Source organism: Thalassophryne amazonica, chromosome 8 (assembly GCF_902500255.1).
Source record: "Thalassophryne amazonica chromosome 8, fThaAma1.1, whole genome shotgun sequence".
In the NCBI taxonomy this organism is placed as follows: domain Eukaryota; kingdom Metazoa; phylum Chordata; class Actinopteri; order Batrachoidiformes; family Batrachoididae; genus Thalassophryne; species Thalassophryne amazonica.
The window spans coordinates 78176569-78200369 of NC_047110.1; the positions used below are offsets into that span (position 1 = coordinate 78176569).

At 43.3% G+C, this 23801-nt stretch overlaps 1 protein-coding gene and 2 long non-coding RNA genes across 3 annotated transcripts in view; 1 reads left to right on the forward strand and 2 right to left on the reverse strand.

The window, feature by feature from the left end:
- Window positions 1-23801, forward strand: part of slc17a8 (solute carrier family 17 member 8) — a 44421-nt gene that overhangs the window by 13308 nt on the left and 7312 nt on the right. Inside the window, exons 3-11 of the mRNA XM_034176785.1 lie at window positions 310-428; window positions 2259-2373; window positions 2450-2537; window positions 15704-15790; window positions 16288-16430; window positions 16516-16665; window positions 20061-20193; window positions 22525-22635; window positions 23080-23207. Coding sequence (XP_034032676.1) covers window positions 310-428; window positions 2259-2373; window positions 2450-2537; window positions 15704-15790; window positions 16288-16430; window positions 16516-16665; window positions 20061-20193; window positions 22525-22635; window positions 23080-23207 — 1074 coding nt within the window. The remainder of the gene's footprint in view (window positions 1-309; window positions 429-2258; window positions 2374-2449; window positions 2538-15703; window positions 15791-16287; window positions 16431-16515; window positions 16666-20060; window positions 20194-22524; window positions 22636-23079; window positions 23208-23801) is intronic.
- Window positions 6069-19803, reverse strand: LOC117515962. The gene is made up of 3 exons (XR_004562269.1): window positions 19790-19803; window positions 16963-16967; window positions 6069-6286 (listed from the first exon to the last, which is right to left on the reverse strand). It is a non-coding gene; the product is annotated as an uncharacterized LOC117515962 (long non-coding RNA).
- LOC117515961 lies at window positions 12718-16914 on the reverse strand. Its single transcript, XR_004562268.1, has 4 exons — window positions 16900-16914; window positions 14466-14470; window positions 13795-13803; window positions 12718-13155 (listed from the first exon to the last, which is right to left on the reverse strand). It is a non-coding gene; the product is annotated as an uncharacterized LOC117515961 (long non-coding RNA).

The following is a 23801-nucleotide window of genomic DNA, read 5'->3' on the forward strand; positions in this document are numbered from 1 at the left end:
AAACCTAACAATAAGTTAATCAGTATACAAAAGTCCCTTTGGCATCTCCCTTGTTTTAACGGGGTCACCACAGCAGATCCGAGGTGGATCTGCATGTTTATTTGGTAGCTTCATATTGAAGAATGGGCAGGATCCAAATAACATCATTTTCTTGCTTTTCTAAATGAGATATTTTTGATTCAGAAACACAGGAAAATGATGTTATTTCGACACATTCTGATCCCGTGCAACCAATGGACATATTTAAATCATGGTTCCTTCTGTCACTGAATCTGTTGACACTCTTTTTCTCTCTCACTTCCTTTTCAGAAAGCTCAGTTTAACTGGGACCCAGAGACAGTGGGGCTGATCCACGGTTCCTTCTTCTGGGGCTACATTGTCACTCAAATTCCTGGTGGTTTCATTTCCAACAAGCTTTCTGCCAGCAGGTCATAATGACTCCAAGACTGTTTTTCCTGTTATAACTGTTCTATGCGTTGTGGACTTGTGAAGGTGAAGCAAATGTTCATGGACATACAGAAACAAATTGATCATACCAGACTCAGTGGCGTATCGAAACCAGACAATAAGGCTTTTCTCGGCCTGGGTGGTTAAAGGATTAAAGCTGTACGGTGTGCTGAGCGGTAATGATGGAGCAGATAGCAGCGCTGTAATAAAAGCTTCGCAGGAAAAGAGGACATGCCACTGACAGAGTTAATAATGAAAGATCTTGCCTCTGATTTCTCTCTGAAACACCAGCCACTGGAATATTACAAGTGTCACTTACACACTGTTTTGGAAAAAGAGGAGGAAGGGCTGGTGGGGTGAAAGAGCAAAGTGAAGGAGCTCACTGGTGATGTGGTGATGAAGCACAAACTTATGGATTGAAGGGGATGTCTTTATCTCAGTCCACAAAAGAGATGAGAGAGCTGTCTCATTACTATGAGGTATTTAGAGATGTCTTGTCTCCTGATATTGGACATGTATATTGACTGTGAGACAGCTGTGGAAAAACTCCTTTTGTCACAGCCTGGAGTAATGAAGACGTGGATATTAATATTTTTTATCCACACCTGCAATGTGGGTTTTAGAAACCAGCGGCTTTGTTGGTAGGTAAAGGTTTACTGATCTTGACGTAACAGACGATGCTGTGATCTTTGAGGAATCAATGGATACCCTGATTGCAGTACTTGAGTAGTTGTGTATTGTGGTTAGGTTATACATGTGAGATATCCTTTTGATTAAGGCCCCCTCATCTAATTAGGGAAGTTAATGGGGACCTAATAAACAAATAAACAAAGATCCTGAACTCATCCATCAGAGGTGCATCTGAATGTGGTGGAAGTGTTGACCTTCTAGAGCCATCCCCTTACCTTTGCAGTGAGATACATGTCTCTGGGTCCTCGGACTTTGAGATCAAGAGACGTCTAGGAAGTGTTTATGGAGTTATGAAGTCACGGGACAGATATCTCTGGCAAAGCTGATATCTTGAATATCCATGTCTTTAGGGTCTTGATGCTTCCTGGTTTGGTTGTGAGACTTGGACACGAACCAGTGACCTAATGCAATTGCTGGATGTCTTTGGTACCAGGTGTCTTTGAAGGATCCTTGGCTACTGCTGGAATGACTTTGTGTCAAACGAGTTGTTCCTTAGGGAGACTCAGAGGAGAAGTGTCACTTGAATTATGAGGGAGTGTCAGCTATAGCATTTTGGAAAAGTGACACATTTCTCTCTGCATGTTGAGGACCTCAGCAGCTGTATCAGGCCAAGGGGATGCCCACATTTCACCTGACTGTGACAGATCAATGGCTGTTTTTAAGATGTGGGGATGGACTGGTTGTCTGTCTGTGTGGTTGCCATCTGGGATCCCGAGTAGTTCTGTAGTGTGGTGAATGTGGCAGCATGCGGCACCACTGCACACTCCTAGACTTGATTTGACTTGACATAAAGTATGCATGTAGAGCAGGTAGCTAAGTGGGATAAGGAGCTGGGTTGTCATTATGTATAGATCAGGGTTTGAGTCCCAGTCGTGCTACCTGTCTGTGTCTTTGGACACGACATTTCTTCTGCATTGTCCCAGTCCACTCAGCTGTAAATGGGTACAGGCCTTGCATGGAGATGTGATGGAGTGGTGTGGAAGTCGTAGACTTTCATCTGCTTCATCCTATGGAACAGCTACTCCTCAGGGTTAATAGAGGACTTACCATATGCATGTTTTTATGTTGGCCACAGCTCAGATTTATCCCCACATAAAATGTGTTGTTGTGTAACTCTGCAGGGTGTTTGGAGCAGCCATTTTCCTGACGTCAGTGCTGAATATGTTCATCCCGTCAGTAGCAAGGGTGCACTATGGCTGTGTCATGTTTGTCCGCATCCTGCAGGGTTTAGTGGAGGTAAGAAAACAGCTGGAGATGAGCCAGTAAAGTTCATCTTTGAAATATGACATCTTCCTTCCCTTGTCACTGACAGGGGGTCACCTACCCAGCATGCCATGGGATGTGGTCCAAATGGGCACCACCTTTGGAAAGGAGCCGACTGGCCACCACTTCTTTCTGCGGTGAGCAATGTGACCTACTGTGAAAATTTGTAAAATTCAGCAAAAATGTCTAGTTTCCCACATTTTGATATGTCCAGATAGTAGCTTAGCCCATAGTCCAAGGGCCAAGGAAGTTGTCAGTAATACATAAGTTCCTGCCATGGTATATTACAACTGATGCAAAAATCTATGATAACCACCTTGGAGTGGCAGCTATGGCAAGGAAGGAGTCAATGAAGGATTACACAGAAGACAAATTTTAAAAATGCTCTAACTATGCTGGAAAATATACCACATTATTTGTCTGACTATGAGGATTCCAAAAATGTATCAATTGGGCTATCTATTATTACTGAAGGTTATGGGGTTAAAGTTGTACAGCAGCAGCGGTTTCTGCAGAGGTTAAGGATTAATGTTGCTCCAATTTCGTTAAAAAGGTGATCCAAATTAGTAGTTGAGCTAATATGATTTTAATCACCTTATGTGGTAACATACAGTATATGCCCCTCTCTCACGTGGAGTGCCCCTAGGTTCAGAGGGGATCAAAATTGACTGCAGGCTCAGGAATTAATCGTGGGATAGCGGTTGAGCTACCAATATATAGACCTGGGTTTTAGTTTAGTTTAGTTTATTCCAAGCCAGCAATATAAAAAACAAAACAAGATATCATATACAATATTCACACTTATAGCAGTAGCGAGAGGAAAAAAAAAAACAGCTTGGAAGGGAGTGGGATGAAGACAAGCTTATTTACTCCCACCCCCAAATCAGTCCTTGATAAATTAGAAGGTTGCCGTCATTTACAGCTTCATAATAGAAAAGGAGAAAGAAAAAACAAAACAAAACAGCAGAATAAGCATACAGTACACACATATGTACACTCATTATATAAATATAAATATACATATATATAAACATATATATACATACATACATAGATATATACATACCTACTTATATGTACGAGGTCTATTAGAAAAGTATCCGACCTTATTATTTTTTTCAAAAACCATATGGATTTGAATCACGTGTGATTGCGTCAGCCAAGCTTGAACCTTCGTGCGCATGCGTGAGTTTTTTCACGCCTGTCGGTTGCGTCATTCGCCTGTGAGCGGGCTTTGAGTGAGGAGTGGTCAACCCCTCTCGTCGTTTTTTTCATTGTTTAGGAATGGCTCAGAGACTGCCGCTTTGCTTGATCAAAATTCTTTCAGAAACTGTGAGGGACATCAAAGTGGACACCATTCGAGAAATTCAGATGGTTTTTGGTGAAAATTTTATGGGCTTCAAAGAGATTACGGAGTGTTACTGTCGCTTTAAGGACGGCCCAGAGCAACTTGTGGTGCGCTGCGCTCCGAAGCCGCCATCGACAGGCTGAGCGACCATTTCATTTCTAAACGGATGGCTGTATGCATCCGTGACCATCGTGTGCAATTTCTCTGGTTATCACAAGAGCTGGACATCAACCATTTTCCGGCAGATTTCACTTTTTACAAGAGATTTTGTCATGGAAAGCCGAGCTGAGGCTTCGCACGTCACGATGGATTCGCTACTGGAGCGAGACAAAACCACCTCCGTTTTGGTCTCACAGGACGGCTTTGAGATGGCGTTCAGACAGCTGTCGGTGGTTTTTCCATCAAGTGATTATCCGAGAAATTGTGGATGTGCCTGGACATGCCAGAACATGTCCTGTGAGGCTTCATCATGGCGTTGCTGTGCGCCATGCGGCACCGCCGCGACGCGCGGAATTCCTCCGCACGTCTGTCTCAATGTGATGAAAAAGTGCTGATGTCCACGTCTTTTCACAATTCCTGTGCTAGCCAGATGACATCCCGGATAAAACACAGCGTCCAGTTTGGAAATGAACGGCACATTCCACTGTTACAGGAGTTTTTGTCATGGAAAGAGGAGTGGAGGCTTCGCGCATCACGGCGGTGCCACATGGCGCACAGCAACGCCGTGATGAAGCCTCACGAGATATGTTCTGACATGTCCAGGCACATCCACAATTTCTCGGATAATCACTCGATGGAAAAACCACCGACAGCTGTCTGAACGCCATCTCAAAGCCGTCCTGTGAGACCAAAACGGAGGTGGTTTTGTCTCGTTCCAGTAGCGAATCCATCGTGACGCGCGAAGCCTCCGCTCGGCTTTCCATGACAAAATCTCTTGTTAAAAGTGAAATCTGCCAGAAAATGGTTGATGTCCAGCTCTTGTGATAACCAGAGAAATTGCACACGATGGTCACGGATCCATACAGCCATCTGTTTAGAAATGAAATGGTCGCTCAGCCTGTCAATGGAGGCTTCAGAGCGAAGCACACCACCAGTCGCTCTGGGCCGTCCTTAAAGCGACAGTAACACTCCGTAATCTCTTTGAAGCCCATAAAATTTTCACCAAAAACCATCTGAATTTCTCGAATGGTGTCCACTTTGATGTCCCTCATAGTTTCTGAAAAAATTTTGATCAAGCAAAGCGGCAGTCTCTGAGCCATTCCTAAACAATGAAAAAAATGACGAGAGAGGTGGACCACTCCTCACTCAAAGCCTGCTCACAGGTGAATGACACAACCAACAGGCGTGAAAAAACTCACGCATGTGCAAGAAGGTTCAAGCTTGGTTGACGCAATCACACGTGATTCAAATCCATATGGTTTTTGAAAAAAATAATAAGGTCGGATACTTTTCTAATAGACCTCGTATACACATCCGTACACACAAGTGTTCAATTTAAATATATATATAATTATACAGTTAATTGTAATTTAGTTTATATTTTTATATTTAATAACTATAATTCATTAAATAACTAATTTCATATCTACAAAATATATAAGTATACCTATCTATATGCATTTAATTCATAAAATAATATTACTTGCATGCATACACACATATATAATATAATAATGACCAATAATACCAATGATAATAATAGTCGTATAACACTGTAGATAATAATTAACACATGAGGCAGTATGGACAACAGACAACACACAAAGGACAAAACAAACACTCCAGAGCCACGTACCATCATTTTTAACTTATTATCATTAAGTTTATATTATTATTATTATTATTATTTATTTAAATTGTTATTGTCATTATTACCTATCTGTGGTGTGAAGTGCTTGCGTTGAGTGCATTAAAAACACAGGGCTATTGTGAGGTCACATCCCGAGATGCCCTGAGATGTCACTACCCACTAGACCTGGTAAAGGTATGAGATCGTTGCATTAATATGTCATGTTGCATTGATATGTCAGGGCTTACAAGTGGATGGTCTCTCAAGGCCGAGACACTACTGAAGTACCATTACTCTTAAAATCCTGCAGAGTGTGGATGTCATAGATTGTTGGAACTTGGTACAGGCAGAGTGACAGATGACAGACAAGACAGACAAGACATACACATGTTAATTATTAAACTACTATGTATTATATTCATATCATTATATTTGATTATATGATTAGTATCATATATATATATATATATATTAGTCATACATTATACTATTTAGTATCACATTTTATTATATTATACTATTACTATGTTCTTACTATATTATATTCTTACTGTATTATATTATACTGTCTTATATTATACTATATTATATTATATTGCACTCACCCCTCCCATCCACTAGCAACACCCATATATTGTGACCAAACCATTTCCTTATATTTTGATTTAAAGTGATGGATATTTGAACACTGCCTAAGTTGTAGCCCCAGTCGGTTCCAAAGTTTAACACCACACACAGACACAGACAAACTTTTCCTCGTTGTCCTTACAGGATGGACCTTTAAGTTACCACAGCCCCTCAGGTTATAACCTCCTTCTCTGGTTGTGAAGAGCTTTTGAACATTTGCAGGTAACATGCTTTTACTTGCTTTATATAGAAGTTGTGCTGTACAAAAATTAACTAAATCATAAAATTTTAACAACTTGGACTACAAGAATAAATTATTAGTGTGATCATAAAATCATACTTTATGTATGACTCTCACTGCCCGTTTCTGGAGGATGAGGAGTGATTGTAGTGAACTTTTATAGTTGTTGCCCCAGATCTCGATACAATATGATAAGTAAGGCAACACTAATGAACAATACAATAAATACAGTGAATTATAATCCAAGAAATGCTTTGCTTTATTAATAACTGAGACACTTTTAGATACTTTGGATTGTATGTGTCTGATGTGTGGTTTCCAGCTCAATTTGCTGTCTATAATAACGCCCAAAAGTTTTATTTCTGACCCAGTATCTATATCAACACATCTATATTTATTTTTTGGTTTAAGTCTTCCTTATAGTGTCCAAAGAACATGACTTTGGTTTTATTTAAATTTAGTGAAAGTTTATTAATATCCATCCATAATTTTAATTTATATAATTCATTATTTATAGTAAGTATTAGGTCATGATAACTGTCGCTAGAGTAGAATATATTTGTATCATCAGCAAACAAAATTAATTTTAATAACTTTGAGACACCAAATATATCATTTATATAGAGATTAAATAGAACCGGACCCAATACAGAACCTTGTGGGACTCCACACGCTATGTTCAAATATCCAAACTCAAATTCACCCATCTTCACAAACTGTTGGCTTTCTGTTAGATAGCTTTGAATCCAACTCAAACCCACTCCCCTTATGCCATATCTCTCCAGCTTTTTTACTAAAATTCCATGGTTGATAGTGTCAAAAGCTTTTTTTATGTCAATGAAAATCCCAGCTGCGTATTTCTTTTTATCTAATTGATTTGTGATTTCCTCAACTGCTTCAATTATTGCCATTGATGTCGACCTTCCGGACCTAAAACCATATTGACTTTCATCAATTATATTGTGTTTCTCTATAAAATTCTGTAGTCTTTTATTGAAGAGTTTCTCTAATATTTTAGAAAACTGAGGGAGTAGAGAGACCGGTCTGTAGTTGGTGAAGATGTGTTTGTTTCCATTTTTATAGAGAGGTATTACTTTAGCTATTTTCATTTTGTTTGGAAATGTTCCTGTCTGGAATGATAGATTGCATATATAAGTTAATGGTTTTGAAATGGTATGTATAATTCTTTGTAACACAGTCATATATGTCATAACAATCCATAGATGATTTATTTTTGCATTTGTTAACAATATCTATTAGCTCTTTCTCAGTTACTCCAGACAGGAACATTGTACTTGAAATTGTATTCAACTGTCGATTTGCGTTGTCAAGTTGATTATCCATACCCGTAGAAATTTTACTCGCTAAGTCTGGCCCAACTGTTGGGACCGATATACCGTTCCTGCAATTTAGGGGAGACCACTTGGAGGGGAATGTCCTTAGTTGACAACCACACTTCCTGCCCTGGCCGATACGTAGGGGCCGGGGTCCGCCGACGGTCTGCATGGGCCTTCGTCCTCATCCGGGCCCTCAGCAAAGCAGAACGGGCGGCACGCCACACCCAACGGCACTTCCGCAGGTGGGCCTGGACTGAGGGCACACCGACCTCTCCCTCAACCACCGGAAACAAAGGAGGCTGGTACCCCAGACACACCTCGAAAGGGGAGAGGCCGGTGGCTGACGACACCTGGCTGTTATGGGCATACTCGATCCAGGCCAAATGGGTACTCCAGGCCGCTGGGTGTGCGGCCGTCACGCAACGCAGGGCCTGTTCCACCTCTTGATTGGCCCGTTCTGCTTGCCCGTTGGTCTGGGGATGATACCCGGATGAGAGACTCACCGTGGCCCCCAGTTCCCGGCAGAAGCTCCTCCAGACTTGCAAGGAGAACTGGGGACCGCGATCGGAGACAATGTCTGTGGGAATCCCATGCAGCCGGACGACGTGGTGGACCAGGAGGTCCGCTGTCTCCTGGGCCGTCGGGAGCTTCGGGAGGGCCACGAAGTGGGCCGCCTTGGAGAATCGGTCCACTATCGTGAGGATGGTGGTGTTGCCCTGGGACGGCGGGAGGCCCGTGACAAAATCCAGGCCGATGTGGGACCAGGGGCGATGAGGCACGGGCAGCGGCTGGAGCAGTCCCGAAGCCCTGCGATGATCAGCCTTGCCCCTGGCGCAGGTGGTGCAGGCCTGGATATAATCCCGGACGTCGGCCTCTAGGGACGCCCACCAGAAGCGCTGCCGGACAACTGCCACGGTTCTTCGCACCCCTGGATGACAGGAGAACTTGGAGCCGTGACAGAAGTCCAGGACTGCAGCCCTAGCCTCTGGTGGGACGTAGAGTCTGTTCTTCGGCCCAGTTCCGGGGTCCGGGCTTCGTGCCAGGTCCTCCCGGACGGTTCTCTCTATGTCCCAGGTGAGGGTGGCCACGATAGTGGACTCCGGGATGATGGGTTCCGGTGGATCCGACAACTCCGCTTTGACTTCATCTTCATGTACCCGGGACAAGGCATCCGATCTCTGGTTTTTGGTCCCGGGACGGTAGGTGATCCGGAAGTCAAAACGGCCGAAGAACAGTGACCAGCGGGCTTGCCTGGGGTTCAGCCGCTTGGCGGTCCTGATATACTCCAGGTTCCGGTGGTCAGTGAAAACCGTGAATGGCACGGACGTTCCCTCCAACAGATGTCTCCACTCTTCAAGAGCATCTTTCACCGCAAGGAGTTCTCGATTGCCGACGTCATAGTTCCGTTCGGCCGGGGTCAACCTGCGGGAAAAATAGGCACACGGGTGAAGGACCTTATCGGTCTTCCTGCTCTGGAAAAGCACAGCTCCTATCCCTGAGTCCGAGGCGTCCACTTCAACCACTAACTGGCGACTAGGATCGGGCTGCACCAGAACGGGTGCAGACGAGAAGCGCCGTTTCAACTCCTTGAACGCGGCATCGCAACGATCCGACCAGGTGAAGGGGACTTTTGGTGAGGTCAGGGCTGTCAGGGGGCTAACTACCTGACTGTAGCCCTTAATGAACCTCCTGTAGAAATTAGCAAAGCCGAGGAACTGTTGCAGCTTCCTACGGCTGGTGGGTTGGGGCCAGTCTCTCACCGCCGCGACCTTGGCCGGATCAGGAGCGACGGAGTTAGGGGAGATGATAAACCCCAGGAAGGACAAAGAAGTGCGGTGGAACTCGCACTTCTCGCCCTTCACAAACAGCCGGTTCTCCAACAACCGCTGCAGGACCTGACGTACATGCCGGACATGGGTCTCAGGATCCGGAGAAAAGATGAGTATGTCGTCCAGATATACGAAGACGAATCGGTGCAGGAAATCCCGCAAGACATCGTTAACCAATGCTTGGAACGTCGCGGGGGCGTTTGTAAGACCGAACGGCATGACCAGGTACTCAAAGTGACCTAAGGGGGTGTTAAATGCTGTCTTCCACTCGTCTCCCTTCCGGATCCGAACCAGGTGATACGCATTTCTAAGATCTAGCTTAGTGAACATTTGGGCTCCATGCAGGGGCGTGAACACTGAATCCAACAAGGGCAATGGGTATCGGTTACGAACCGTGATTTCGTTCAGCCCCCTGTAATCAATGCATGGACGTAGTCCGCCATCCTTTTATCCCACAAAAAAGAAACCTGCACCCATCGGGGAAGTGGAATTCCGGATCAACCCAGCAGCTAAAGAGTCCCGGATGTAGGTCTCCATTGATTCGAGCTCAGGTCATGAGAGGTTGTACAGCCTGCTGGACGGAAACTCAACGCCTGCAACCAAATCAATGGCACAATCGTACGGGCGGTGCGGGGGAAGGGTGAGCGCCAGATCCTTGCTGAACACGTCCACAAGGTCATGGTACTCCACCGGCACCGTCCCGAGATTGGGCGGGACTCTGACCTCCTCCTTAGCCTGGGAACCGGGAGGAACCGAGGAACCTAAGCATACCCGATGGCAGGTCTCGCTCCACTGAACCACTACCCTGGACGGCCAATCGATCCAGGGACTGTGTTTTAACATCCAGGGGAACCCGAGAATCACGCGGGAGGTGGCAGGAGTCACAAAAAACTCGATCTCCTCCCGGTGGTTCCCTGACACCACCAGAGTTACTGGAGGTGTCTTATGTGTGATTAAAGGGAGTAGGGAGCCATCTAGTGCCCGTACTTGCACAGGTGAAGTAAGTGCCACCAGAGGGAGCCCTGCCTCCCTGGCCCATTTGCTGTCTAGCAAATTCCCCTCAGAGCCCGTGTCCACCAGTGCTGGGGCCTGAAGGGTTAAATCCTCATAAAGGATTGTAACTGGGAGTCGTGTGGCAATATGGGTGTGTCCCACGTGAATGTCTCGGCCCACCCCTAGCCCAGTTTCTAGGGGCGGGCGTTGGTGTTTAACCGCTCGGGGCAGTCCCTCACCTGATGCTCTATCGAGCCACAAACAAAGCACGCTCCGCGGACCAGCCTCCTCTGTCTATCCGGGGGTCTAAATGTGGCCCTGCTCATGTCCATAGCTTCATCAGCAGGGGGAGCTGTTACCACACGGAGCGTAGGGGCCGTGGAGCGTGGGGAGGGCGGAGCTCGGTCGGAGCTGGAAGGGAGAGGGACGGCGCGTGCCCGGCCACGCCCTTCGTCTCGTTCCCGACGGCGTTCTTCTAACCGATTGTCTAATCGTATAACGAGATCAATAAGCCCATCTAAATCCCGCGGTTCGTCCTTAGCCACCAGGTGCTCCTTTAGAACCAACGACAGTCCGTTTACGAAGGCGGCGCGGAGGGCAGTGCTATTCCAGCCGGACCTCGCAGCCGCGATGCGGAAGTCGACTGCATAAGCAGCTGCGCTCCGGCGCCCCTGTCTCATTGACAGCAGCACGGCTGAAGCGGTCTCTCCTCTATTTGGGTGATCGAACACTGTTCTGAACTCCCTCACAAACCCATCATATGTCTGAAGGAGCCGTGAATTCTGCTCCCAGAGCGCTGTAGCCCAAGCGCGTGCCTCACCGCGAAGCAGATTTATCACATAAGCTATCTTGCTGGCATCAGTCGCGTACATGACAGGACGTTGTGCGAAGACGAGCGAACACTGCATAAGGAAGTCCGCGCACGTCTCTACACAACCTCCGTACGGCTCTGGAGGGCTTATGTATGCTTCCGGGGAAGGTGGGAGGGGTCGTTGAACGACCTGTGGAACGTCACTGTTACGCACAGGGTCGACAGGAGGGAGAGCCGCAGCAGCGCCCTGAGGGCGCGCTTCCACCTGCGCGGCGAGAACCTCCACCCTGCGGTTAAGGAGGACGTTCTGCTCGATCATAAGATCCAACCGAGCCGTGAAAGCGGTGAGCATTCGCTGCAACTCACCGATCATTCCTCTTGCGGACGACTGTGCGCCCTGTTCTTCCATTGGCCGTTCAACAGCCGGTTGACACCCCTCGGGATCCATGACGTTGGCCGAGATATCCTGTTGGGAAAGTGTAGGTACACGGACCCACAACAGGGGGTGCAAATGAACGGACAATGGAGGAAGTCAAATAACAACACTTTACTGTTGTGAATAAGCACAACAAACACAACGGATCACAACAATAGACAAAGAAGTCAATTCACAAGAATGTGTCACGTGGGCAGGCTCAAAGATAAGAGACGTCTGTCCAAAGCAGAACCGGAACCACACGATTTCCTCCGCCACCGAACCCCGGGAATACTGGAGCCGCCAAGTCCCGAACTCCCAGGTGGCTACTGCCTCCGCGTGTCGGATCTGGTACTGCTGGCGAGGAGCAAAAACAGTTAGAAGTGGGTGCGTGTGCACCCAGCAGCACGTATGGTGGGAAACCACCTCCACCTCTCGTCGAAAAAAGAAACGGAATATCCAACTCACACAATCAACAGATATTCACAGTCAGCTGAGAAATTACCTCCTTGGTAGAGCGATATCTCGGCAGAGAAGTGGAGATGACGTCCTGCAGATATACCGCTGCGGATCAGATGATTGGTGACAGCTGTCACCTACGACAGCTGTCACCCCGGCTACTCCTGTGAGATGGCAGCGCCCACTGGTGCCTGGAGCCCGCACTCCAGGCAGGGTGCCCTCTGGTGGTAGTGGGCCAGCAGTACCTCCTCTTCAGCGGCCCACACAACACCCAACATTTACAAAAAAACTATTAAATTTCTTAACAACATCGCACATATTATAATGATCACAGTTATTATCAATAAAATAGTCAGGATATGAATAGTTATTTTTGTGTCCTTTGATAACACTATTCAAAATTCCCCAAACTTTTTTAATGTAATTTTTATTATTATGTAATAAATTGGTATAATATAATTTCTTGCTAGTTCTCTTAATTTCAGTCAATTTATTTTTATAGCTTTTATATCTATGTTCAGATTCCACAGTCCTTAATCTAACAAATTCTATGTATAAATTGTTTTTCTTTTTACAAGCATTTTGCAATCCGTTCGTCATCCATGGACATTTTATTACTCTATCGTTTTTACTAATTTGGCGAATTGGACAGCATTTATTATATATTGCAGTAAAGATTTCTAAAAAATTATTAAATGAAACATCTGCATCACTTTCACTATACACAGTGTTCCAGTCTTGCTCTAGCAAATTTTGATGAAGAGCATTCATAGTTTTATCGTTTTTTATTCGTTTGTATATAGGTTTTTGGGGTGCCTTACAGGTGCTAAAGTTGTCATCATGTACTATAAAGACAGGTAAATGGTCGGTAATGTCACAAATCAGCAGACCACAAGTATTTGTACACTCCATATTGTTTGTGAAGATATTATCAATGAGCGTAGTGCTGTGAGATGTTATTCTACTGGGTTTGGTGATAGTTGGATAGAGGCCCATACTGTACATCCTATTAATATATTCATCAGTTGGTTTTTGATTATTTGGGTTAATCAAATCTATATTATAATTCCCACAGATAAATATTTTTTTATTACTTAATACTGAGAATGCTTTTTCCACCCAGTCTGTAAATATTTCTAAACTCGACCCCGGTGACCTGTATATGCAACTAACAATAATGTTTTTCTTTTTTCCGTTAATTATTTCTATGGATATACATTCTAATATGTCATTTATTGTCATAATGGTTTGATTGTTGGTTAGGGTATTTGTCTGTGTCCTTGTAGATGACATTTCATCTGTATTGTCTCAGTCCACCCAATGGACTGGCATACTGTCTAGGGGGAGTTGTAGACTCTTATCTATTTCACACTACGGTATCTAAGGGTAATGTGATTATGTAGGACTCACATTTAGTTCTCACGTCTTCTATACAGCTGCTCTCACTCCTGAAATTAAAACACCCATTTTGCACTTTTAACCAGCGCCATGACAACCCATACATCAAAACCCTCTTGACATTGTCTGTAAATGAACACAGGTCACCTGTATTCTCTGAAGGGGTTTCTCCCGCTATTCACCTAAATGAAGTGTTAGATTCTATCCAAAAGCACTCTCACACTCTCAACTCTGTTCAGAACACTGTTCATAAGTCTGTCAGATAATAGAAAACACATTAAAATGCCGTCTCCACCGCATCACTGCCATCGACTCATTTTGGCCCATTTTATAATGTTTTGTTGATGGGTTTGTTGGCATTAAGACACATTTACACTATGCAATGAACTTTCTGCTTTGTATCGAAGGACCTGTAGCTGTATGAGTGCTAAAAGCTAAAGATTTTATTTGTTTATAACAAACAACAGTGGCAATATTAGCCACCAGGACCCTATGATTAAAAGCAAGGTTTCATTAGTAACTCGATAGGCCTGCCTGTCTTAATTTTATGTTCTATTCACAATGCATGTTAAAAGATGCATGTCCCAAAATAGAATGTTAGCTACGGTAATCTTCACTTTTATCAATCAAAACCCAAAATTTCAGAGCTGAGTATGTAGTCATTTTTTTACGTAATTACTTATAGAAATTTTGCAGATTCACTCATTCACAGACTCACTGACTGACTCGATTAATCCCCTGATCCCAAGACTCCAAGACAGTCAAATTCATTCAGTCAAAAATATTTTCCAGTTGGATGTTGCATGTTGGAGATGAACATTCTCTTCACAAATTGTTACATGCAGATGAAAACCTTCTCAATGGCCACTGTAGGAAAGAGTTTGAAAAAAACAATCAGAACCACATCATCTGCAAACAGCAGTGATGTGATTCTCAAAGCTCAAAATGTAGACACAGTCCTGTCTGAGCTCTTCTCTGGCCATCCAGTTTACACGAATTCTGATTTCATCTCCAAAGGAAAGGAATATCACCAATGAAATGTTACAAAAAACTTCTTCCTCATGGGCTAACATCTGTTCTGATACATTTACAAGACTTAACGAGACACAAGAGACCGACACTAAATGGTACCCAAAGTGTGGGCTGCAAAAGTACTGCAAGGGGGGCCATAAGATATCATTAAAAATAAGTTTTTAAAAAGTATTTGATTTTAAATTTTGTAATAAAATTGGAATGCTCTAAAATGCTTGATTAAATTTAAAATGTCATCAGAAGTAATAAAACAAAACCTCTGTATTTAAGTGATGTGTTATTTTTCATTTATTTAACCTAATTTACCATATTGTATATGTCAAAGCAAAAACTGTGATTTGGTAGAATTGGAGATTCTACTGGTAGAGTATCCGATCGGAGACTCTACTGTTTGAGTTTCTGTTGATTACAAGTTCTTACTTTCTTACTGTGATCACTTCAGCATGGTGTGGCTCTAATGTGAAGTTGATATGACAGATATTTTTGAAATTTCTACAGTAAGGTACTGCTGTCATTCTATGTCTAGATATCATCTTGTCATGACAATGAATGACTTGGTAGAATCGGAGTCTCCACTAGTAAAGTTTCCAATCAGAGTCTCTACTGGTAGAGTCTCTGATTCTGCCAGGAGAGACTTCGATCGGAGACTCTACTAGTACAGTTTCCGATCGGAGAGTCTGCTAGTAGAATTTCCAATTCTACCAAATCGCAGTCTCTACTCTGACATACATATGGAAATATTTCTTCTTAGTATTGTGTCAATCAAAACTGTGATGAAATGTTTTGGCTGGGTCCCAGAGTATTTTCGGATTTCAAAGTGGGACCTGGTTTTCTTATGCTTGGGATGGAATGGCTAATACAATCTGGCTGGGACAGACTAACCTGTTTGCCCCCTCATTCCTTCACTCACTCATCCATAGTTTTGCTGAACAAGCCTTCTGCTGATTATCGCTTAGATCTGATGTTACTGCTGTGATATTTTAGACACATTGAGACATTATCATATGGCACTTCTTGTTCCCAGGATCCTATGCAGGAGCAGTGATCGCCATGCCTTTAGCTGGAGTGCTGGTTCAGTATGTGGGGTGGCCTTCAGTCTTCTATATCTATGGTAAGAATGGTGAAGATCAACCAAAATTAATATAATTGTGTGAATAAATCATGAAAGGAGTTACTAAATACAGAAATATATCACAGACGTTCGTGTGGCGTTGAGTTGTTATATACACTAGATGTCACTTCGGTAAAAGAGGAGTGATTTTCAAAAGGAGACAGAGAGAGAGAGAGAGAGAGAGAGAGCAGTAGACAGCTGTACTGTACTTTTTATGATTGCCTCTGAACTTGATTAAAATGACTAACAGTCACATAAAAATTCATACTTAGTCAACTGTGTTTTAATAAAATCTGCACTCTTTCTCCTGCGATATAATCTCATGATTTATTGGTTCAAATTTGCATTTTCCTGTCTGGGCTCTGTGACTCACACCCTGTTCTTATGAGTTCAATTAATTAAAAGTCTTGTTGGAGACAAGGCTTTGTTTTAATTCCTACAGTTCACAAAGCTTTGAACAGACCATTCTGAGCTGCTTGCTGTATTGTCACTACAAGGTGTTTTTGGGATCATATGGTATATCCTGTGGCTCCTGCTGGCCTACGGGAGTCCGGCTGAACACCCCACCATCACTGAGGAGGAGAGGACGTATATAGAGTCCACCATTGGAGAAAGGATCCACTTACAAAGTGCGACCAAGGTATAGAAATGTGAAATCCTGCTGTCTTATTTGCACTCATACACAGAGAGAGGGCAGAGTTTTGATTTCTGTCTCCCACTCACAGAAATTTAAGACTCCCTGGCGTCGTTTCTTCACCTCCATGCCTGTGTACGCCATCATTGTGGCCAACTTCTGCCGCAGCTGGACCTTCTACCTGCTCCTCATCAGCCAGCCGGCATATTTTGAGGAGGTCTTCGGCTTTCCAATCAGCAAGGTTGACCAAACAAATGCAGTACTGCTATTTAACTGAACCCCCCCACCCCAAAAACAACCTCCCTAAAAGCACACCTTCCTAAAAGCAGCAGCGCCCACAGTTCAGCTAATCACCTAACAGCTTATAGCCATGCCAACATTTTTGTAAAAGATTCAAGTTTTCAGCAAACTTTGAAAACCATTAGCAGACTAATTGGGTTCCAACGTTAGTTCCACTAACTTTAAGTAAGCTAACATTTATATTTATATATGTGTGTGTGTGTGTGTGTGTGTGTGTTTCACAGTGTTTCACTTTTACCACAGCTTCTTTTGTTACAGCCTTAGTCCTTAACAGATGAAATTAAATTTTTCCTAAAAAATCTACACACAATACCCCATAATGATAATGTGAAAAAGTTTTGTCGAGATTTTTGCTGATTTATTAAAAATAAAATAGAAAAGCAAACAAACTAAGAAATCACATTCACAGCCTTTGACATGAAGCTCAAATTGAGTTCAGGTGCATCCTGTTTCCACTGATCATCCTTGAGATGTTTCTACAGCTTAATTGGAGTCCACCTAGGGTAAATTTCAGCCCAGTCTCACAGTTTTTTTTCATGCTTCCGTCACGAAATGAATCACATTTTTGAGAAGTGTTTTTTAATTTGTTTTACTATTTGTAACCTTACCCCTTACCCCAACCCTAACCTTAACCCCCAAAGACCCCCCCCCCCCGTCGCATCACCCCACATTTCATGCTCCTGTCACAAAATGAATTTGTGCTCCTGTCACTAAAAGCACTTACGTGACAGTATCACGAACCACACATTTATTAACTTTTTCACAAAATGGTGTGAGATTGGGTTGGTAAGTTGACTGGACATGATTTGGAAAGGCATGCACCTGTCTACATATAAGGTCCCAGAGTTGACAATGCATGTCACAGCACAAAGCAAGCATGAAGTCAAAGAAAGTGTCTGTAGACCTCCGAGACAGGATTGTCTCAAGGCACAAATCTGGGGAAGGGTACAGAAACATTTCTACTGCTTTGAAGGTCCCAATGAGCACAGTAACCTCCATCATCCATAAAAGGAAGAAGTTCAGATGGACCAGGACTGCTGACTGCCCATCTAAACTGAGCGATTGGGTCTTAGTCAGGGAGGTGACCAAGAACCTGATGGTCACTCTGTCAGAGCTCCAACTTTCCTCTGTGGAGAGAGGAGAACCTTCCAGAAGGACAACCATCTCTGCAGCCATCCACCAATCAGGCCTGTATGGAAGAGTGGCCAGACAAAAGCCACTCCTTAGTAAAAAGGCACATGGCAGCCCACCTGGGGTTTGCCAAAAGGTACCTGAAGGACTCTTAGATCATGAGAAACAAAATTCTCTGGTCTGATGAGACAAAGATTTGAAGCCTTTGGCGTGAATGCCAAGCATTATGTTTGAAGGAAATCAGGCACCATCCCTACAGTGAAGCATGGTGGTGCCAGCATCATACTGTGGGGATGTTTTTTGGCGGCATGAACTGTGAGACTAGTCAGGATTGAGGGAAAGATGAATGCAGCAATGTACAGAGACATCCTGGATGAAAACCTGCTCCAGAGCGCTCTTGACCTCAGACTGGGACAATGGTTCTTCTGTCAGCAGGACAATGGTGCTAATAAGCACACAACCAAGATATCAAAGGAGTGGCTTCAGGACAACTCTGTGAATGTCCTTGAGTGGCCCAGGCAGAGCACAGACCTGAATCCAATTGACAATCTCTGGAGAGATCTGAAAATGGCTGTGCACTGACGCTCCCCATCGAACCTGATGGAGCTTGAGAGGTGCTGCAAAGAGGAATTGGCAAAACCACCCAAAGATAGGTGCACCAAGCTTGTGGCATCATATTCAAGAAGACTTGAGGCTGTAATGGCTGCCAAAGGTGCGTCAAAGTATTGAGTTTGTGAATATGAGGTCTGTTAGAAAAGTATTGGACCTTTTTATTTTTTTCAAAAACTTGATGGATTTGAATCACGTGTGCTTGCATGAGCAAACCTTGAACCTTCGTGCGCATGCATGAACTTTTTCACGCCTGTCGATTGCATCATTTCCTGGTAAGCAGCCTTTGTGTGAGGTGTGTGTCATGCGCTCTGCGTTTTTTTCATTCCAAGGAAAAAGACGGAACGACTGGAGCAGCGCCGTATCAAATTTTGCCAGAAACTGGGCAACAGCCAGGTGGAAAACATTCGGATGATTCAGCCGGCTTTCAGTGACGATCCTATGGGCATCACACAGATTAAGGAGCGGTACAACTGGTTTAAAGATGGCCGCACAACGGTGGAGAGCGAGCCACGCTCCGGTTTGCCATCAACATGCTGAAATGACCAGATCATTTCCAAAGTGAACGCTGTGGTGATGCGGGACCATCATGTGACTATCCGAGAAACTGTAGAAGAGATGGACATCAGCACTTTTTCGGCACATTCCACTGTGACAGAAGATTTTGCCATGAAAAGACTGGCGGTGAAAATCATGCCAATGGCTTCCGACGGCAGAGCAAAAGTACCTTTGTGTTGAAGTCTCACAGGACATGTTGTGACATGCCCACCTCTTCCACAATTTCTCGGATAGTCACACGACTGAAAAGTCACCAAAAGCCGTCTGAATCATCCGAATGGTGTTCACCTGGCTGTCGCCCAGTTTCTGGCAAAATTTAATGCGGCACTGCTCCAGTCTTTCCGTCTTTTTCCTTGAAATGAAAATCCGCTGAGCGCGCTGCACATGTCCCACACAAAGGCTGCTTACCAGCAAATGATGCAATCGACAGCCATGAAAAAGTTCATGCATGCGCACAAAGGTTCAAGGTTGGCTCATGCAAACACACGTGATTCAAATCCATCAGGTTTTTGAAAAAAATAAAAAGGTCCGATACTTTTCTAACAGACCTCGTACATGTGATTTCTTAGTTGTTTTTTTGTTTTATTTTAAATATATGAGCAAAAAAAAAAAAACTTTTTTCATGTTGTCATTATGGGGTGTTGTAAGTAGAATTTTGATGGAAAAATGAATTTACTCCATTTTGGAATAAGGCTGTAACATAACAAAATGTGGAAAAAGTGAAATGCTGTGAATACTTTCCGGATGCACCGTACATAGAGAAATACACACACACACACACTATCTATCTATCTATCTATCTATCTATCTATCTATCTATCTATCTATCTATCTATCTATCTATCTATCTATCTATATTCATAAGTTAATAGAATAAAAGCTGGTAGTTAGCACGTATTTACCGGTAGCTTAGTTTTAGCTAGTTTTGCAGTTTTTTGTGATCAATGATAACTTTTCACAGACCAAATCAGCAGTTATGGAAGCAAACGTTTGGTTTGTCTGGGTCCACACCTGCCTGAAAGTATGACCTGCGTACAGGTGGGGATTCTGTCTGCTGTGCCACACATGGTGATGACCATCATTGTTCCTATTGGAGGACAGCTGGCCGACTTCTTACGGAGTAAAAAAATCATGTCTACAACAAATGTGAGGAAACTCATGAACTGTGGAGGTATGCCATTAAACAAATAAAATGCTCTAGCTACTGTTATTGGACATTTTATGCAACACAGTGGATAGCCTGACACGAGTCCAGAAACACATGAACTGCACTTGGACTTAGCTCAATGTTTTTTTTCCCACCCTAGTGACTATTTGGGTTTCATTTAGGGTTAAAATCAGTGAAGGTCACATGTTTCTGGTACTTACTCCATGTTCTGCAGCCACTTACATCTTTGTTGTTTCATGCAGCTGCACGTAGACTCTGGAACGCTCTTTCTCTGTCTTCACACTGCACAGACTCCATTGACTCTTTTAAAAAGCAACTGAAGACACTTTTATATGGACGAGCTTTTAGCTAGACTTGTTTTTTTCTGCTGTTTTCTATTTTTATTCTGTTTGATATACAACCCCAATTCCAGTGAAGTTGGGACGTTGTGTAAAATGTAAATAAAAACAGAATACAATGATTTGCAAATTCTCTTCAACCTATATTCAATTGAATACACCACAAAGACAAGATATTTAACATTCAAACTGATCAACTTTATTGTTTTTGTGCAAATATTTGCTCATTTTGAAATGGATGCCTGCAACATGTTTCAAAAAAGGTGGTATGTTTACCACTGTGTTACATCACTTTTCCTTCTAACAACACTCAATAAGCGTTTGGGAACTGAGGACAGTAATTGTTGAAGCTTTGTAGGTGGAATTCTATCCCATTCTTGCTTGATGTACGACAACAGTCAATGTCTCTGTTGTCGTATTTTGCGCTTCATAATGCACCACACATTTTCAATGGGTGACAGGTCTGGACTGCAGGCAGGCCAGTCTAGTACCTGCACTCTTTTACTATGAAGCCACACTGTTGTAACATGTGCAGAATGTGGCTTGGCATTGTCTTGCTGAAATAAGCAGGGATGTCCCGAAAAAAGACGTTGCTTGGACGGCAGCATGTGTTGCTCCAAAACCTAAATGTACCTTTCAGCATTGATGGTGCCATCACAGATGTGCAAGTTTCCCATGCGATGGGCACTAACACACCCCCATACCATCACAGATGCTGGCTTTTGAACTTTGCACTGGTAACAATCTGATGGTCTTCTTCCGCTTTTGTCGGGAAGACACGACGTCCATGATTTCCAAAAATAATTTGATATGTGGACTCATCAGATCACAGCACACTTTTCCACTTTGCGTCTGTCCATTTCAAATGAGCTCAGACCCAGAGAAGGCAGCAGTGTTTCTGGATGTTGCTGATGTATAGCTTTCACTTTGCATGGTAGAGTTTTAACTTGCACTTGTAGATGTAGCGACGAACTGTGTTAACTGACAATGGTTTTCTGAAGTGTTCCTGAGCCCACGTGGTAAGATCCTTTACACAATGATGTCGGTTTTTAATGCAGTGCTTAGTGCAGTGCAGAGGGATCAAAGGTCATGGACATTCAATGTTGGTTTTTGGCCTTGCCGCTTACGTGTAGAAAGTTCTCCAGATTCTCTGAATCTTCTGATTATATTATGGACCTCTTGCAAATCATTGTATTCTGTTTTTATTTACATTTCACAAAACGTCCCAACTTCGTTGGAATTGGGGTTGTACTTTTAATATGTTATGATCTTATTTTTACTGTTTTGTGTCTGTGATAATTGCTATATAAATAAATGTTACTTTGTTCCTTACTTACTTTATTGCTAACCTTTGATCGTGATCTTAATCTTTGATCCTAATAAGTCCCTTCATCTGCTCCCTTGTTTACAGCCGGGGTTGCCACAGAAAATCCAAGGTGGATCTGGATGTTGAACTGGCACAAGTCTTACGCCGGATGCCCTGCCTGATGCAACTCCATATTACATGGAGAAATGTGGCAGGGATGGGGTTGGAACCTTGATGTTTCACTGTTTATACAGTGATTTGATATGGATGTACAATCCTGAACTGTCCAGCAGGTGGCACTGGTCTGCTGGTACCACATGATGTCTTCCTTTTCGTATGGACTTTTCGTATGGACATATTTGCTGTTTTACCTCACTATGTTAGTTACTTGCTCAGTTCTATTACTTTTAAGTTACTTGCCTCTGATAAATGACTGAAGGCAAGATCTGCCCCTTGAGGTCTACACCCAAAAGATAATCAGCTCTTCCTTGATCCAAGGTTTATGTCACCATGAAATTTCACTGAAATTGGTTCATGTCTTTTTGAGATATTCTGCTGACAAACAGTCAAATAAGCACACAAACAAATAATACAGTCAAACTCTGCAGGGGTAAACCTTTAATATGATATACAGTACAGTCCCTCTGAAATTGTTGTGATTTTCTCTGAAGACATTTTAATGTTCCACAGGATTTGGTATGGAAGCTACTCTGCTGCTTGTGGTTGGATTTTCTCACACTCGTGGGGTTGCGATCTCCTTCCTGGTGCTCGCTGTCGGTTTCAGTGGATTTGCCATCTCAGGTAGTACACCATTTACACAAAAAGCCATGTTTCACCTTAGATTTAAGACCTTTACAATACCCGTGGGCATATGGTGAGAATTTAATTTGAAATATGAATCAGGTCGAAGCCATGTGCATATGTGCATGCAGTTGGCTTTTTTCTTCTCTTGCAGTGTGTGCCTTTCTGTTTGTTCCAATTCAGTCTTTTTGGATTATAAATACTTGAATACAGAGTAATACCTTTCCTTTGGGTGTGATGCATTGAGCTTACTTGAGTTTGCCAAGTCTTCTCACAAGCACTGCTACTGAATATTTTATTACATGCTGCCACGGCAACCGTCAAAGTCAAATGCGTTTCAGTCTTTACCTTATTCACATTTTTAATGCATTAAATGTCAAATTATAAACATCCAAGTGATTTTTTGGTATTAACCAAATGCTCTTGTGTGCACTGTGTCCACAGGTTTTAATGTCAATCATTTAGACATCGCTCCTCGCTATGCCAGCATACTGATGGGCATTTCTAATGGGGTGGGAACACTGTCAGGAATGGTGTGCCCATTAATTGTTGGAGCTCTGACGATACACAAGGTCTGACTGGCTGATTTCCCTGTCTGTCTGTCTAATCATCAAGCTAGATTGGCATTGATTCAACAAGTCTCTGGAACTCTCCCAGAGAGATGAAGCACCATTCTCCCAAATGACATTCCCACATTTGATTCACTTGACAATGATGGTTGAAAATGATTTCTATCATGTCAGACCAAAATCTCCCATGGGTGTTCAACGGTGTTGAGATCTGGTGACTGTGAAGTCAATAGCATTGTGATTCACATCATGTTCATAGCTATCAAACCCTTCAGTGGCCCCTCTTGCCCTATGCATGGGGTGTTTGCTTTCTTTCTCCACTCATTTGATCACATTTTTCCTTTGCCACTTGTGTGTACATCTACTACCAGTCTTTTGACTGGTAGTGTATCTTTCCTATTCAACTGAATGAGAAAGTGTGTCCAAATGTTTGACCAGTACTGTATATGAAATGATTCCTAATATCTTTATACTCCCTGCAAACAAAATTTTGGGGTGGTGTATATATGAATCAACCTGTCCATCTACTAGAGGTGGGTGGATCGATCCTAATATCAATAATATTGATACCAACGCTGGTATTGATATTGAACGATC